The 17940-nt window shown below is 35.7% G+C and overlaps 1 protein-coding gene across 12 annotated transcripts in view; it reads left to right on the plus strand.

Moving 5' to 3' along the window:
- The window catches only part of LOC128231254 (nucleolar protein dao-5-like), a 32293-nt gene extending 14434 nt beyond the window's left edge, over nt 1-17859 (plus strand). For 9 of the 12 annotated variants that reach the window (XM_052943823.1, XM_052943831.1, XM_052943822.1 and 6 more), the window contains exons 5-16: nt 1581-1691; nt 4508-4708; nt 5279-5389; nt 6540-6687; nt 7038-7174; nt 9112-9526; nt 9749-10378; nt 10796-10862; nt 11102-11238; nt 11515-11702; nt 11965-12058; nt 13443-17859. In XM_052943823.1, coding sequence (XP_052799783.1) covers nt 1581-1691; nt 4508-4708; nt 5279-5389; nt 6540-6687; nt 7038-7174; nt 9112-9526; nt 9749-10378; nt 10796-10862; nt 11102-11238; nt 11515-11702; nt 11965-12058; nt 13443-13543 — 2340 coding nt within the window. In that variant the 3' untranslated portion in view covers nt 13544-17859. The remainder of the gene's footprint in view (nt 1-1580; nt 1692-4507; nt 4709-5278; nt 5390-6539; nt 6688-7037; nt 7175-9111; nt 9527-9748; nt 10379-10795; nt 10863-11101; nt 11239-11514; nt 11703-11964; nt 12059-13442) is intronic. The other 3 variants (XM_052943832.1, XM_052943833.1, XM_052943834.1) reach the window with 3 other exon arrangements.
- Nucleotides 17860-17940: the final 81 nt, after the last annotated feature.

Below are 17940 nucleotides of genomic sequence, written 5' to 3' on the forward strand. Positions count from 1 at the left end.
TTATTACATAATTCAATTGGCTTATTAACGTCAATAGATTAGTTTTCGGATAATTAAGTTTTTCTTGTGATTAACAGATTTATAAATAACAATTAATGTATTTGGTAATTTCCCAGAAAACTTCAGCTGTATATTCACGGGTTTATTAAACAAAACCATGTTATAATGTGTTACAACTGTTAAAAACCAGGAAAAATAATTATTACAAAAGTGGCGCAAATTAAAAGAAAGTGGAATTCATCCTCTATATCAGAATGTTATGCACAATTCCTGCACTTACTGAGTGTGCCCCTGATCCAGTATGGATGTACCAGGTAGAGAAAGTTACCGGCCAGCAGCAGGATGGCCAGTGCAGACACGATGTATGGGATTCTTCGGATGGTCCGCTGCATTATTCTCATTCTCATGTTGTTTTGTTTGCGCTAGGCTCTGATTTGTTACTTCTGTCCTGGTATTGAAAACTTCCGTCTTGTAATGGACAGGATGTCAAACAAAGGCTTTATCAAGGTTTTTAGCTTAGGGTGACCACAGTTCATGTAGATTTATTTTTGTAACAGTAGCTTTCACCATGTTGTATCATTTCATCCACAATATCTGTGCTATCAAAATTAAAATCCTTCAAAAACACAACAACACTCCCCTTGAAGCCTTCACGTTTCTTGGGGTTTTCACTAGTAAAATTATTCAAAATAGTTAATTACTAATTGATAATTATTTTTTCATGTATTCTGCCTTTCATTTCAAGTTGATATGAATGAAATTGCAATTACTGAAAATGGTCAACAGTAACCACTTGTATTTGTTTTATTCTACTGGTAACACAAACATTCCTGTAGGCAAACATGTGTGTTTGGTACTGTTTGTCCAGTTTCAAGTAAGAGGTCACACTTTTCTTATATTCCAGTAATTGATAAGAGGCCTAATTAATCTAGCAAGATCATTTTTAGCCGATCATTACAGAAAATGTTACTTATTACTGTGGAATACACATGCCCATCAATGGACTGAAACAAAATCCTGTATTGAAGACTTGAGGCAGCTACAAGTGTAACATTGTGTTTTTATTGCATTTTCCATGGTCACCAGTAGCTTTTCAGAGGAATGTTCAGAACATGGCTTTCAATTGGCCACTTGTAATAAAACTTATTTATTGTTGCTTAATTTCTTAAAGCTGTTCTTTATGCATGGCATGGGTTCCAAGCTTGTAACAAAAACATGATGTTCAAAATAGATCTGCATATAAAACTATCAATACTGTGTATTTAATGAAAATCTATGCAATATAACCATATGTTATGAACATTTGATGTATTGTACACATTCAAGTCAGTGTCATTTAGTTTCATTATTTCTTAATGAGTGCTTCCATTTATGAGTAATGTTTTAAATCTTTTTTTTTTCTTTGGATGGAACCTTTTTCATAAAAAATATTTTCTTTATTGTTCTGTAGATCTAAACCATTCGGGAGATGTATATAATATCATCTTGCTACTAAATGGCACATGCTTATTATTTCTTTTATAATCAGTGGTATGTAGCCTGTAATACTGTCTGTAGCCTCTTTGGTGTACTGTATGTAGAGCAGCATGGAACGGAGTTTCGAAGATCTGCTGACGGGACTCAGTGATGAGTCGGAACCAGAACTTGATGACATGCTTGTCGGAGATATGATGGAAAGTTCCAACCTCGAGGTAATCTCTGTGACAATAATGTTCTGCCTTATAAAGTTGATTAGTAGTTTAAATTCTTCTGATATTCTTTACAAAACTGTGTAGTGTGTTTTAAGGGTGATTGATTGTGATATCTGTTTTTAAAGATGATGATGCATATGCAATTGATGCCTTTCTGGCAATTCAGAGTATTTTTTTAACATAGGAACTAAAGCAAGGATAATGGCCCTAAAATGTTCTCATATGCATGTGCATTTTGTAGTTACATTATCATCAATATGTAATTAAATGGTTTTTATATGCCCCTTCATAGAACAAAACTCTAGTTTTATGTGCTGCATACAGGCATCACCAAATTTGGTCAGAATGTGTGTTTGCATAATGTAATATCTTGGAAAAGGTAGATATCCAGCCATATTGCTTAAGGCAGTCAAAGAGTTGTTGCCCTTTAATTAAAGAAGAACTCTGTGAAATCAGTCCAAATTTAGTCAGAATGTGTATTGGCATAATATCTTGCAAAAGTTAGATATCCAGCCATAATCAGCTTGTAATTCAAGAGTTATTGCCCTTAAATTATAGAAATTACATAAAATCAGTCATGTCTGATCAACAATTTTAAAATCCTTTTTTCCTATCGGCATCACCAAAATTGGTTAGAATATGTATTGGCATAATGTCTCGAACACATTTGATAATTCGCTGTATTTTTCAAAATTGAGTCATTTGAGAGTTATTACCCTTAAATTGTAGAAATTACTTGAATTTTGTATTGTCAGATCAATCATTTTAGAAACCTCTTTTCAGTCATCACCAAATTTGGTCAGGATGTTTATAGGAATAATATCCTGGACAAGCTTGCTAACCAGCCATGTTGCTCTAATCACTCGAGAGGGAAACATGCTTTAATTATAGAAATGACCTTTAATTGTTTTTGTCAGATCAATAACTTTAGAAGCCTTTGTTCCATTATCACCAAATTTGGTCAGAATGTATATGGGCAAAATATATCTCTGTTAGATTCGATAACCACCCATGTCACCTCAGTAACTCCAGAAGTGGCAAACACTGTATATACAGTGTGCGCTCTACAAATTTGGCCTATCTTTCAACAACTTCTCACCAAACATGGTGTCGTGCCAGGCATTTTTTTGTGAAAAATGGTCCTCTTGGCATCTGCAAATGTATTAAATTAAGGCAGTGAGGAATAGCTGAAAAACAGGTAGTTGAAAAAAATCTGTGGTAAAACCATTGATTTAACACTACATCAAATAAGAATATCCCTATTGATTTTAGAAACATCGATGATGAAAATGACACAAAAGAGTATTATAAGCCAGAATACCTTTCATTTACATCTTTATTGGTTCATCAAATATTTCACCTTTCTTGTATGTGAAAATGTCAAAATGTCATATTTTGTGCACATTAGACCCCATAATCGTTGTTTGGGCTCATTTGCTTAGTTATTGAGGAAGATTTAGTTTAAAATTTATATTAACCAATGTACACTTTGTACTGTTTAAAACGTTAGGAAATGTTAGTCAAGATATGTAAATTTATACTATCTTAGATCTTGCACAGAGATTTTTTTATGTTTTGCTCATTTAAAATGATTTAAAACCATAAAAATACCATGCACAATAATATGAATACAATGCTTGAATAACTGTCTTCAAGGGAAATCTTAAAAGGATATGGCAAATTTAGTTTTTTTTTAGGGAATGACGATTTGAAATCAGATACAAAAATGGGGGAGTTTAGATACTTATTTCTTGCAGTAAGCGTCCATTTAAAGTAGATGTCATAACCTATGTAATTAAAATGCATAATTATCCCCTGCTGAATGGCGAAGGGGAAACAGTTATGGTGGGCATATGTGCTTCATATACAGAAAAATATCATTTAGGAGAAGTGCAGTACACAAGAACCATCACTCTGGCTGCAGTATTTTTTTAGTTATTGACGTTTGTTAATTTTTACTGTTATTCTTTGTCATGAGGCAAAGATGGTACTGTTCTAAGCAATTGTTTTCTCTTTGATTAAAAGATACTATATCACACTAAATATTTATCTCTTGCTAGCAAACAAGTTTTCTTTTTCATTTGTGTTACAATGATAACATTAAAATCCAAAATGGTGGCAACACTGTGATGCCTGTCCATTGCAATTCATAGATTATTACCAAAACTTAAAACACCAATGTCTTCCCTACATTTTTATGGACTTGATATTTTTTTTTTAGTTTTAAGTTTAATCAACTGTTTATTTTGAGGATCAGGCCTGAATTTCTCGAAACATCAGAAGTCCCTTATAGCAAGATTAAGCTAAACTCAGGATTTTTGTTTTCAAATAATTTGTGTAGATCATATATTCTTACGAGTTTTGGGATTTTAAAAGGAAGTTATCTTTATGATAATCATAACAAACTTCTTTTGATTTAGAAAAATAAAGATTCAGTAAGAAATTTGGCATAATGAAATAAGCCTCCATAGCTTGTTAATCTGGATTGCACATTTTCTTCATAAACATATGAAGAATGTAACTAGCATACTTGTATGAACATTCTGGAATGTTCTCCTTGCATTCTTACATTGTTATCAGAACTCTTTTACTCTCTGGCTTCCTGCTGTTGCATGGTTTCAAGAGCCTTATGTTTTAAGTCCAATGTATATCCGACTATTCTTCTTTAATATAAATTGCATTAGATTACATAGATTAGATTACATAATGAATTGCATCATGAAATTGATTAATAATACTATAATGATCCCATGTCAAGTTATACCTAACAGAAGGAAATATATCATAAGCTTTACATGTTGTTGTATTTTATTCAGTCCATATTGGCAAGTCCCAAATCCAGTGTGACAGATGGCTTCAGTTCACCTTTAAAACCCTCCAGCTTGGACATTAGCATGGATGTGGTCAGTAGCACTCCAAATGCAGGGGTCAAGGCCAAGGTCACACACACCCCTGTCAAGGTCACACCTCCAGAGGTCAGAATTGATACACCAGAGGAAGAGGAGGAAGATATTGAGGTAAGGAGCTTTTTTTAAACATTCTTTTATATGTAACATTCAACACAAAGGTGTGGCTTAATGCACCAGTCAATTGTTACCACAGCCCTCCAGGCCCGGGGGTATACCAGGGATAGCCGGAGAAATGGGCTGTGTTTTTACCTTCCAATGGGCTTGTTTTGTCTTCGCACCAAAAATAGCTGGGATTGGGCCTTACTTAGGGTCCCTGGGGTGTGGGGGCATTTGGCTGGGATTTTAGTATGTCCTCGCAGGATGGGGGATTTTACCCGTGCTTGGCTAGAATGAAAGTCAAAGTCCCCGCTATTCCCGGGACCTGGTGGGGCCATGGTTACAATTGACTGGTGCATATTTTGTTTCTAAATGATCATGCTTTCATATTTCATTGGCTTAAGAGATATGCATGCAGCTGTTTCCTTGTAATTATTTATTTCAAGGTTTTTGTGTTTTGATAAATACAGCTGTTATGTCAGATATTATGTAAATATACATGAGTAATTAATTACACCTGTACGTAACTATGTAACACCTTATATGATTGATTGCAACATTGTTTTCCACTGTCTGACCCAGTTTGTAGATGGTGTTGAGAATGGGGATGAGGGTGATGTTGTGATGAGGCATGGGTCACAGGGCAGGAAACCACTCACTGATGAGGAGGACTTTGACCTCCCTGATGTCCAGGTATAAATAAAAATGTTATTGGAGGAATTTGTTTTCTTGAATTAACTATTTGTTCCAGATAATGCAATTATGGCAAATCTGCTGTTTTCATTATTGTCTTAGCAGAGTTACATAATGATGCTATTTTTAGTTCATCTACTTCTAAGTGACAAGCTATAAGATAATGCTTGAATTTTCATGTGTGTGCTGTATGATACTTTTTAAAGTGACACTCTTATTCAAAATTAATACATACACATGCATAACTAACATCAATTTTGACTAATAAACCTTAAACTACTTAATAAATAATGCATTTATGTGAAATATTAATTACTGATAGCAAGATTGTAACCGTGTGTGAAATAGCTGTAAATGCCAAAATATTAAATGATTGGTGAATGCTAAAAGATTTACTGTGATCTACTATGGTCTCATAAGGTAGAAATACCATGTTTTATGCTAATTTCTTTCAAATTAAACTCGGTATCCCTCATAAGAACCATTGTTTTCAACATTTAAATATCCCTTTTGGCATATCAAAACAATATTATTAATTGTGGAAAATCTTTTTTGGGAGTAAGAGTGCATCTTTAAGTAGTTTCACTTGTTTTGTCTGAACAACGCAAGATTTAGGATCTGTCATGTGTTGTCACATAAAACATAATTTTATTCAACAAGTATATACACAACCAACAATAAAATGAAAACAACCATAAAATTCATTTAAGTAGAACTGTGAGAAAGGCTGGCCAATGTCAACATCGTGTTATGACATGTATGTATTCCCAGTTTTGTAGTTAATTTTAGGAAGTGTCTGAGAACTACTATTGTTGAACTAAAATTTGATACATTCTGAACACTTTATTTGGATCCAAAGAAATTAAAGTTAAGTTATTTAATTTAACTTCATTTTGCATTATTTCAGCAGAAGAACAGCTGAGTTTTATTATACAAAAGCAAATATTCAGATATCTTCAAAAATCAGGAGAATATCTCGATAAAACCTCAAAAGGTATCTGAGAACTATACTCGCCTACTGGTATAGAAGTACAGGTTTTTCTCTCAAAATCTTTGTTGGTTTGATCCCCTGAAGGCAGATCTTTCTAATGGCCTTCTTGACAATTGAGCTAAAAGTAATAAGTATAAACAAATCAACCTTTATTTTCAGGACACCAACCACCTGGACATTGATGTTAGTAAGCACAAGTCTGCCCTGGGCAAGCAGGGCTCCATGGGGTTGCGGAGGAAAATGTCGCGCAAGTCTCGTAAGTCCCTGCTGTCCAGCGGGGAGGATGCCATCTTCCAGGACTCAACAGGTAGCTACTTATATTTCTTACCTACCAATTTTCATGTGTTATGTTGAAATGTATCTTTTATTTCATGTTTGCAAGGGCCATAGGCATTATAGAAAAGAAAATATTGTTTGTTTCTTTTGTTCAAACTCGGGTAAAATTGTTCTAATACAGTAGATATAAATTGTCATTCTTTTGCCTGTGTTTGTGTTTAAAAGTTCAATTGTAGATTGTTGAAATAAGCTAAAAATATGCTTATTTGAACTGTTGAATTACACTACAAAGCGATGATACAGCTTCTGGCATGGAAACAACCAGTTCATCAACCTACATAATGTACTTGCAGTTTACAACTGCTTGATATTTGATTTCAGAGCCCAAGCCCGAACCCCTGCAAAACGGGGACGCTGACACCCTTGATGGGGAGGCAAGGAGCCCGGACATGTCACCCCCATCCAAGAAACCCAGTCCTGCTATGATGGTGCCTCTCCCGGGCATGTCTGGCAGTAGGGTAGGTGCAACGGGGGCTGCATAGTGATGATTGTTACTTGAAATTGACCATTGGAATTTTTTTTATGCCCCGAAGGTGGGCATATTAAAATCGCACCGTCCGTCCGGCTCTGTAACTTTCCCTTGTATGGACAGATTTTAAAATAACTTGCCACATGTGTTCCACATACCAAGACGACGTGTGGCGTGCAAGACTCGTGTCCCTACCTCAAAGGTCAAGGTCACACTTAGTGTTTATTCACAATGGAGTGCTGCATATAAGGACATAGAGTACAGGTTGTCGTGTCCGGGCTGTAACTTTCCCTTGTATGGACAGATTTTAAAATAACTTGCCACATGTGTTCCACATACCAAGACGACATGTCGCGTGCAAGACCCGTGTCCCTACCTCAAAGGTCAAGGTCACACTTAGTGTTTATTCACAATGGAGTGCTGCATATAAGGACATAGAGTATAGGTTGTCGTGTCCGGGCTGTAACTTTCTCTTGTATGGACAGATTTTAAAATAACTTGCCACATGTGTTCCACATACCAAGACAAAGTGTCGTGTGCAAGACCCGTGTCCCTACCTCAAAGGTCAAGGTCACACTTAGTGCTTATTCACAATGGAGTGCTGCATATAAGGACATAGAGTATAGGTTGTCGTGTCCGGGCTGTAACTTTCCCTTGTATGGACAGATTTTAAAATAACTTGCCAAATGTGTTCCACATACCAAGACGATGTGTTGCTTGCAAAACCCGTGTCCCTACCTCAAAGGTCAAAGTCACACTTAGAATTTATTTACAATGGAGTGCTGCATATAACGACATAGAGTATAGGTTGTCGTGTCCGGGCTGTAACTTTCCCTTGTATGGACAGATTTTAAAATAACTTGCCACATGTGTTCCACATACCAAGACGACGTGCCGCGTGCAAGACCCGTGTCCCTACCTCAAAGGTCAAGGTCACACTTAGTGTTTATTCACAATGGAGTGCTGCATATAAGGACATAGAGTATAGGTTGTCGTGTCCGGGCTGTAACTTTCTCTTGTATGGACAGATTTTAAAATAACTTGCCACATGTGTTCCACATACCAAGACGACGTGTCGTGTGCAAGACCCGTGTCCCTGCCTCAAAGAACAAGGTCACACAGTGTTTATTCACAATGGAGTGCTGCATATAAGGACATAGAGTATAGGTTGTCGTGTCCGGGCTGTAACTTTCCCTTGTATGGACAGATTTTAAAAAACTTGACACATGTGTTCCACATACCAAGACGACATGTCGCGTGCAAGACCCGTGTCTCTACCTCAAAGGTCAAGGTCACACTTAGTGTTAATTCACAATGGAGTGCTGCATATAAGGACATAGAGTATAGGTTGTCGTGTCAGGGTTGTTACTTTCCCTTGTATGGACAGATTTTAAAATCACTTGCTACATGTGTTCCACATACGAAGACAACGTGTCGTGTGCAAGACCCATGTCCCTACCTCTAAGGTGAAAGATACACTAAGTGTTTATTCACAAGGGAATTCTGAATATAAGGACATAACAGTGTAGGTTGTGAAGTATGGGTGGTATTTTTTTATGTTCAGAGGCAATTTAAAATAACTTGCCATATGTATTTGACACATAAAGGCAAGATAAACTTTTCATGTACTGACCTTGTTCGTAGGTCAATGTCACATTCGGGGGCATTCGTCACATACTGTGACAGCTCTTGTTTTTTGTAATGTATAAATCTATATCCTGGAGCCATTCAGGGCAAACTTGTTAAAGAGGCACTTGCCAGTGGGTAAAAAGCTATGTTTAAAATGTTGGTTATTTGTTTATGAATTGATATAATATAACAAACACAATATTTTTTTCCCAAAACACAGTTTATTCAAACAATATTGTTTATAAGTTCTTTATATTATTGAAAGAAGAATAAATAGAAAGTTGTGTGTGTTTTCAGCCCCCCTCACAGAGGCTGTCCTCATCAGCAGCTGAGGGTGAAGATAAGGAGCCCAAGGCAGTAAAGCGGTTGTCACGGCCTCCACCGGGCGCCTTTGTTCTCCCGAAACCACAGATACCACTCAAGTCACCAACCAAACCCTCTACCAGGCCACCAGCAGAAGATGTCACCACACCATATGAGAAACCAGCTCTAAGGTCTGTAAAGCCCCTGGAGAGAGGTGGAGAGAGGTCTTCCTCACCTGAACCCATGGAGACAGGAACATTTGCAAGTCCAGCATTGAGGAGCACTGGCTTGCTGGAGAGGGAGAAGAGGGAAAGGTCGGAGAGCAGTGAGCGTGATATCACCTACTCAGCCCCACCCCTCAGGAGTCGGCCGAAACTGGAGAAGGATGAGGACAAGGAAATCAGTACTGGTCAGATATTTGTATCACTACGGTATATAATCTCGATATATATATCTGTTTTTAAATTAATTTTTCAAAACGCAGTGCATGTCTTTTCCCAGTTTGGATCTAAGTGTGATATTTGATTTGTAGCTATTCAAGTATTGTACTGTTATATTGAAGAATATTTTTCAATGACATTAGGAGATATTGACCTTACTTGTGTATAATTTTATACCTATTTATTATCAGGTATATTTGCTAAACCAGCTTTAAGGAGTACTCCCAAGCCTAAGCCAGGCGCTAAGCCACAGCATAGAGAGACTCCTGAGTTCAGCAAGCCACTGAGAAGTGCAGCAAAGCCCGACACTCACCCAAAACCCGAAACAAAAAAGCACACATTTGAAACGCCAGCATTGAAGAGCACAGGACGTAAAATTACTCCCCCTATGAATGAAATCAATAGTGATGATTTGAACAATAGCGCCAATAGTGGTGATCATGTTTTTGAAAAACCTGCTCTACGGCAGATTGATAAGCCAACAAGAAGTGACTCTATAGGGGAAAGCATGTCCCCACCCCCAAGCCATACATTTGAAAAACCTGTGTTAAAGCCTTCAAGCACCCCTACCGTGTCAAACACAAGGAATGAGCAGTTTACCCCGGGAACATTTGCAAAGCCCAGCTTAAAGAAAACCAGCACATCGCCTGAGAAAGAAGTGAAAAGCTCAAGTGAGGCTAAAGGGATATTTGACCGCCCTGCCCTACGGAAGGCTGGTTCTGTGAACAAAGAAGAGAGAGAGAAAACCCCTGATAAGCCAAGCTGGCTGCAGCAGGCTGCTGACAAACAGACTAAAGCCCTGGACGTCATCCAGTCTAAAGGTTAACAATAATTTCCCTATTTGTTTGGGAGTGTGACTAAATTGTTTTGGTTACAACTTCCTTCTTATCTCATGCAGGTTTTTAATTTTAGTTTACGCATTAACATGAAGCACATCAAGAATTCCTTAATAAAATGTGCTTTTGCATGTTTACCGGTAATTTGTATAATTGGATGAAATACCAATAAAAAAAATAAGATACCGTTTAGTAATCAAAACAATTTAAAGACATTTCTTGTTGGTGTTGAAGATTTGCATTTCTTTCCTATGTAGTAAGACAGTAGTGATTCAGTTTTGTCGTATTTTGCCATAATCTATTTACACTAATGTTACATGTCAAGACACTCCTGAATAGCGTGATTATGAATATTATGCAATATTATTAAAGATTTTGTTTTGTTAATGTTTTTTTTTGCAGAAAATCATCCTTCAACAGAGAAACAAGTCCCATCATGGCTGGAAAGTTCACAACTTAAGAAAACCAGGTGGGATTTCAAGATATATTTAGCTATTATAAGTTTTAACAAAACTAAAAAAAATCACGACAAACATCGTACTTGTACAAATTGTGCCAGAAATTCAAAAGAAATTCTGCATAATTATACAAATCAGAAGTATTTAACACGTCTGCCATTAAAGTAATTACACTTGTGTATGATATGTCAGGTCCTTGTTGCAATTATGAAAAAGAATTAAAGAAAAGTTGTGGAATAATTTGCTACAGAGGGACACCCCTTCAGGACTCTAGTAACAACCAGTCTAGTGAGATCACAGAGGAGGATTCTGGGAAACCCCCATCTTCTGCCAGACGCAGAAACCAGTCTAGCAGCTCAGAGAATGAGCCAGAGAAATCCAGATCAGGTAAGTGTGGCTTAGTGAAAAAATTTCAAGGGACATGGGTTATCGGTGTTATTTTTGCTATATGAATTCTTTTGATGCAGGTTGTCTTCATTTGTTTCACTCCTGCTTGCCAACAGCTTAATAGTTTTGTAGCTATATGTATAGAGTAGCAAATGCATACATGGCATACAATTGATTTAATTTTAAGTAGAACACTGTCTCCTTAAAACAACATATAGCGTACTTCAGATTGTACCATATAATTTTAATTTTTTTTAATTTGCTTTTCTACGACAGGTTCTGTAACAAAGACTGGCCAAGACAACTACTCACCCAGCTGGATGAGACAGGGGAGATCACCCTCAGTGCCAAGTACAGGAGTTATGTCCCCTCCAACAAACCTGCCGTCTGCTAACAGTGAGGTCCCCTCGTGGAAAAGGGAGTTGGCTCAGAGACGTGCCAGTAGGAAGGACAAACTTCCGGAGGTAAAGTCTGATATCAATGTGGCTAAAACCTCTTCAACATTCACATAAAACTTATATGTAGTACTCTTGACATGTAATCAATGAGAATTCGCATATCTGTTGCAAGTTCAGTAACCCCCAGCAAGAAATTACCCCTTGACCTACTGGGTAAAATGGACAGACAACAGCATTTTCTGGCACTGCTCCTGATCAGTGAAAATCAGTCGTATGTTGTCTTGACTTCTTTGTCTTGATTATGTTATTGTATTGTTCTTGTTACTAGGAATCGCCTATGAAGACTGAAGTAAAGGCCGAACCAGAATGGAAGAAGGGCATTGTTCTGCGCAAGACTCGCCAGGCTGGGGCACCAACTAAAGGTCAGGCATCTACTGGGTTCAAATGTATCAACTCTATATCATATTTTATTCTAAGGGAAATGTTTACATCTTAAATTGTTCAAAATTGGCTGTTTTAGCAACATTATGTCCATACATTCACTAAAAGCATAATTATGCATAGAAATGAATAAGAATCTTTACATACATACTAGATATACAAAAATATCAGGATATACAAGATACAAGAATCTTTAAAATCTTTAAACAAAAGAACATGATCTCTTTGAGCTATTTTTTGATATATTATTTGTAAGTAATCTTTTTTTAAACAGAAACAGTCATTTGGTGATGTTTTTACAAACAGTAAGGATATTTGTTCAGGTTCAGTGTTTAGTCTAGTCAGTTTAAAGATTTTTTGTTTCATGAAAATACATTGAAACATACATTTTACATGTATCGCTGTACGAATTGAGGAGATAGTTGGAAGCTAATATTGTCACCTTCCTCCCTTTCTGATATGTTGCCATAGATAGTGTTTACAGTATAAACAAAACAATGCTATCAAATTAAAAATAACTGTAGAAATTGTAAAATTATGGAAGAATTTATTATAATAGTAAATTTACAATAATAATAAAATGAATTAGAAAGTGTATTGACTGGGTTTTGATGTTGATTTGTAGATAGGAGGCAAAAGAGAATTTGAGAGTATCTTTGTGGGTATGAATGATGATAGTATTATTGTGTTAACTGTCTTTACCCGAAATCAAGGGAATCCCAAGTAGGATTGAATAAATTAAGAGAATCTTTTTTATGGAAGATAAGAATGTGTGAACATGGCTTAAAAGGGTACGGTGTGTATTACTGACTCAATGTGTATTTCCAAAACATAATATTTGTGTTGTTTCCTTTTTATCATATTATCAATAATATCCATGTTGGATGAGGAGATGTATTTTTCAGAATTCCAGTAACTTTTGCTAACATTCTTTATATGGAACAAACCAAATGCAAGTATTGCGAATCATTAGTAGTAGTAAAACTAAGTTACTGAAGGCTTGCATGAGTGCATCATCTATAAATTTCAAATAGGGTCTTTAAAGTTGTTGACTTTAAAATGTGTTAGCAACATGATTGGAATGAAAATAGGACACACATGCGTATCTAAGAATACTACTACACTAGCAATGCAATCACTTGACAGTAAAATGTTATTACTGCAGAATTTGTAGACATTTTCTTGAATATATTACTCTTCATGTGTTAAACTTAAGTTGATTGAAAATGTCTAAAGAACCATGTGTACATTTCAATACTTGCTGGTTTAAAATGAAGATTATCTTATCATCGAAATTAAGAAAGATGAGCCATGAAATGCTTATATATATAATGTACTGACTCTGATTCTTTGAATGCCTTTCAGAGCCCCAGACTGTTGAACCGGAGTGGAAAAAAGCTGCAGAGGAGAAAAAGGCTCGTCTGCGAAGTAAGTCCTTGCAGTACACCCACCTGTCCTTCAAGTAACACATTGTCCCCACCTTTGTAGTGTTTTCACCACTTACAGGGTAAACTAATGTTTATCCATTATATGCCCCTTCTGCAATTCTTTTTTTACCCTTATAAGGGTTACATTTGACTGTAGGATTTTATATTGATACAGGGTTCATTCTGTAGCCATCCTTATTTCTATTACAAACACCTAGTTATTGTCAAGTAGCATCAGAACATCAGGAATAATGTTGAGGTCGTTATTGCATTTCTTCGAAATTCATTTAGTTTAAAATGTTTTTGGTCAAGATGGAACATGATGTACTATTTTCAGTAGAATTTATTAATATGTTGCCTCTCGTTGTATCATGAGCTTTTGCGTTTGCTCCATGGCACTCTTGTTACAATTACATTACTTCATCAAACTTGTAAAGTTTGAAAGTCAGGAACTACGTAAGTCAGTTTTTAATTTTATTAGCACCAGTCAGCTTTGTAAAACAAAATGCTGTTATTGGCAGTAAAGATTTTGTATCAATTTAAGCTAACCACTTGAAAATCACAGACAAAAAAGGAAACAGTTGTGAAGCAATTAAATGACAGATAATAAACTCGTGTGTAAAATCTATCTACATTAAGAAAAAGGTGATGTTATACATTACATCCTACCCTAAATCATTTCACAATATATTGTAATAACACTTCTTCTGTTGCAGCTGGTTATGTTTAAATGTAAGAATAATTGTTGTTTTAGTTGCCACTTTATATTAACCATAATCAGCATAGATAGCTTGTTTTATTTTGTTAACTCTAACTTGTGCTGTTTTTATAGTGCATGAATACTTGTTTGTTAAGTAAGTTCACTTGTTCTTGATTGCATATGGAGATTTTTATATGCTTTTTTATTTAGAGAGTAAAACAGAACAGAACATTTACTTTTAACTTGAACTTAACTTGAACATATACAGTTTATCGTTGTTACAATCACTTCAAAATGTTCATGTTGATAAACATTTAAAGTACCGTCATACATAAAGACTTTCCGACTGATATTGTGTATAATTAAAACAATATCTAAGTGTTATTATTATGCCCCCTTTTGAAAAAAGTGGGGTATATTGTTTTGCACATGTCGGTCGGTCGGTCGGTCGGTCGGTCTGTCTGTCTGTCGGTCGGTCGGTCGGTCGGTAGGAATACCAAATGGTTTCCGATCAATAACTTGAGAACGCTTTGACCGAGGGACCTCATACTTGGTATGTGTATTGGTCATCACCAGCAGATGAACCCTATTGATTTTGAGGTCAGTGGGTCAAAGGTCAAGGTCAGTGTGACCTTTACATGAAAAACGGTTTCCGATCAATAACTTGAGAACGCTTTGACCCAGGAACCTCATACTTGGTAGGTGTATTGGTCATGACCAGCAGATGAACCCTATTGATTTTGAGGTCAGTGGGTCAAAGGTCAAGGTCAGTGTGACCTTAACATGAAAAACGGTTTCCGATCAATAACTTGAGAACGCTTTGACCCAGGGACCTCATACTAGGTAGGCTTATTGGTCATGACCAGCAGATGAACCCTATTGATTTTGAGGTCAGTGGGTCAAAGGTCAAGGTCAGTGTGACCTTTACATGAAAAACGGTTTCCGATCAATAACTTGAGAACGCTTTGACCCAGGAACCTCATACTTGGTAGGTGTATTGGTCATGACCAGCAGATGAACCCTATTGATTTTGAGGTCAAAGGTCAAGGTCAGTGTGACCTTAACATGAAAAACGGTTTCCGATCAATAACTTGAGAACGCTTTGACCCAGGGACCTCATACTAGGTAGGCTTATTGGTCATGACCAGCAGATGAACCCTATTGATTTTGAGGTCAGTGGGTCAAAGGTCAAGGTCAGTGTGACCTTTACATGAAAAACGGTTTCCGATCAATAACTTGAGAACGCTTTGACCCAGGGACCTCATACTTGGTAGGTGTATTGGTCATGACCAGCAGATGAACCCTATTGATTTTGAGGTCAGTGGGTCAAAGGTCAAGGTCAGTGTGACCTTTACATGAAAAACAGTTTCCGATCAATAACTTGAGAACGCTTTGACCCAGGGACCTCATACTAGGTAGGCTTATTGGTCATGACCAGCAGATGAACCCTATTGATTTTGAGGTCAGTGGGTCAAAGGTCAAGGTCAGTGTGACTGTAAGCTGAAAAAAGGTTTTCTGATTGTCCATATTTTTTTAATGCATGCACAGATGATTGGGATTGATGTATAAATGTTTGTATAGAAATGATTTTCTTTTATGTTACTATTTTAGTTGGGCATTTATTTGCCTTCTTAAGTTATCATAAGTAGATGACCTGCCTCATATGCATCCAATGACAAATCAGCTGTCATTTCAGTCCATGCATATTTCATTCAATTGTCCAAATATTTCTGGCAACTTGGCGCTCAGGGGGCATAATGTTTGACAAACATCTCTTGTTTACAATTACAAGTGAACATACAAGTATAACTATTTATATAAATCAAGCTCCTTTTTCAGTTGTTTCATTTAAGTCCATATTTTGCTTATAATAAATTTTCGTATTTATATATATCATGATTTTGAATTCTCAGTATGTTCAAGTGAATCTCGCATTTAATGCTATTTTTAAAAATTTAAATATGTTCATTCAATAATGTTTATAAGTATATAGTTATGTCCATATAAAGTCCATATTGTATGTTTAATTTGGTCAATATGAAAGGTATACCATCACGGCACTTTTTGTTATGTCTGTATACGTAAAACTTACTTGATTGCTGTATAGTTTATGAGAGAGGTAAACCTTGAACAGAGTCTTGATTTTATGGTGTATTATTTTTGCGCCTTTTCAAATATGTAATTGACCTATATATCTATATATATATTTGCAGATTCTGAAGCCTAGTTCTAGTGTAAGACCATGTTATCTCCCTGTGTAGTGTGTAGCCAATAGAATAGCACCATGTATGATCAGCACCATATTATATCATTACCCCACTTTCTCATTGGCTTATTTCAAAAGAGGTGTCAGCCAATCATTATCTCTGTTCAGAAAGTGTTTTTGGATGATTGCTTTGCTTTTGCCTTGGTATTGGAGGCCATACAAGATACAGATGGACATTTGCATGACTTTCATGATTTTTTTCTCTTGAAAATTTAAAATTATGTTGTATGAAAAAAAAATTACTCCACCAAATATACCCTAACCTAGTGTACCAATGGAATGTTTGTGAATGTAAAAGCATGACCTATCATAATTTATACCGGTACATTAATGAACAAACATGAATGTTGATATACCAGTAGGTCATTACAAGTTTTTGTGTGACAGGTGCTAGTCTGTAGTCTGTGTTCGTTCATGTGATAGAGGATTTAGTTTTGCACATTCTGTTGAATACATTTAGTTTATCTTTTTAATTTCTTATATTCAGACATCAACAAGTTATGTTGCATTACAGATCCAAGTGTCTTTTTTTGTTTATATTTTTTTATATTACATTCCATGGACTGAAAAACATTCGCATGTATGTTTTAAAATTAAGTTTTTTGCTGATTTATTTTAAAGAATGAATTGTTATGTATCAAAACCTCATTATATTTGCAATATACAGTTGAAAAAAAATGTCTTGCAGTATTCATTGAAAACGAGAAATGTCAGTGATAATTAGTATTCTAATGCTACTCGCTATTTTTTTCTGAGAGAGAAAATGCTTTGACCACAAATGCAAATGCTTCGCTAGTTATTCATAATTATTGTGTGAGTATTTATTTGTATGTGCTCATGTTTGTTAAACAGATGTTTATTTTTGAAATTGCTATTTTTAAGAGTTGTAAGCTCAATCAGATTCTAGTGTGTTATTCCAAATATGTTATGTAAAAATCCAACACAAACATGATATATGTATTTGTTTTTGTTTTTTATTCTTTTTTGCCTGATATTCATGTATGTTATAATCATGGAAAATAAATTCAAACTTTGAGAATTATTCCCTAACAACATTCCATATATATTGCGTTGCTTTTTGCAATACCAAGAATTAGTTCAATGGTAACTATATACAGTGGATTTCAATTTTGACTAGCCATCTCAAATGCATTTATGTTGTAAAGGCATGACTACTGATGCATTCTTATTACAGACAATTGTGGGGCATGATTAATGTTATTGTTATATGTGTGTATTCCTATATTGTGTTTGCAGTGTACATTCCATAGAAGATTTATGACTTTATTATACATATATGTGAAAATGTTGATTGTAGAATATCAATATTATATATTGTTCAAACATTGTTAATTTATTATTGAAATGAATAAATATTTTATTATGATATCTACTAGTATCTGTTGTGTTAATTTAACCTTTGTGTTCACAGGGCTCTGGTCTTTCGTTCTTGGTAATGGACTGTCAAGC

This window comes from Mya arenaria, chromosome 4 (assembly GCF_026914265.1).
Source record: "Mya arenaria isolate MELC-2E11 chromosome 4, ASM2691426v1".
In the NCBI taxonomy this organism is placed as follows: domain Eukaryota; kingdom Metazoa; phylum Mollusca; class Bivalvia; order Myida; family Myidae; genus Mya; species Mya arenaria.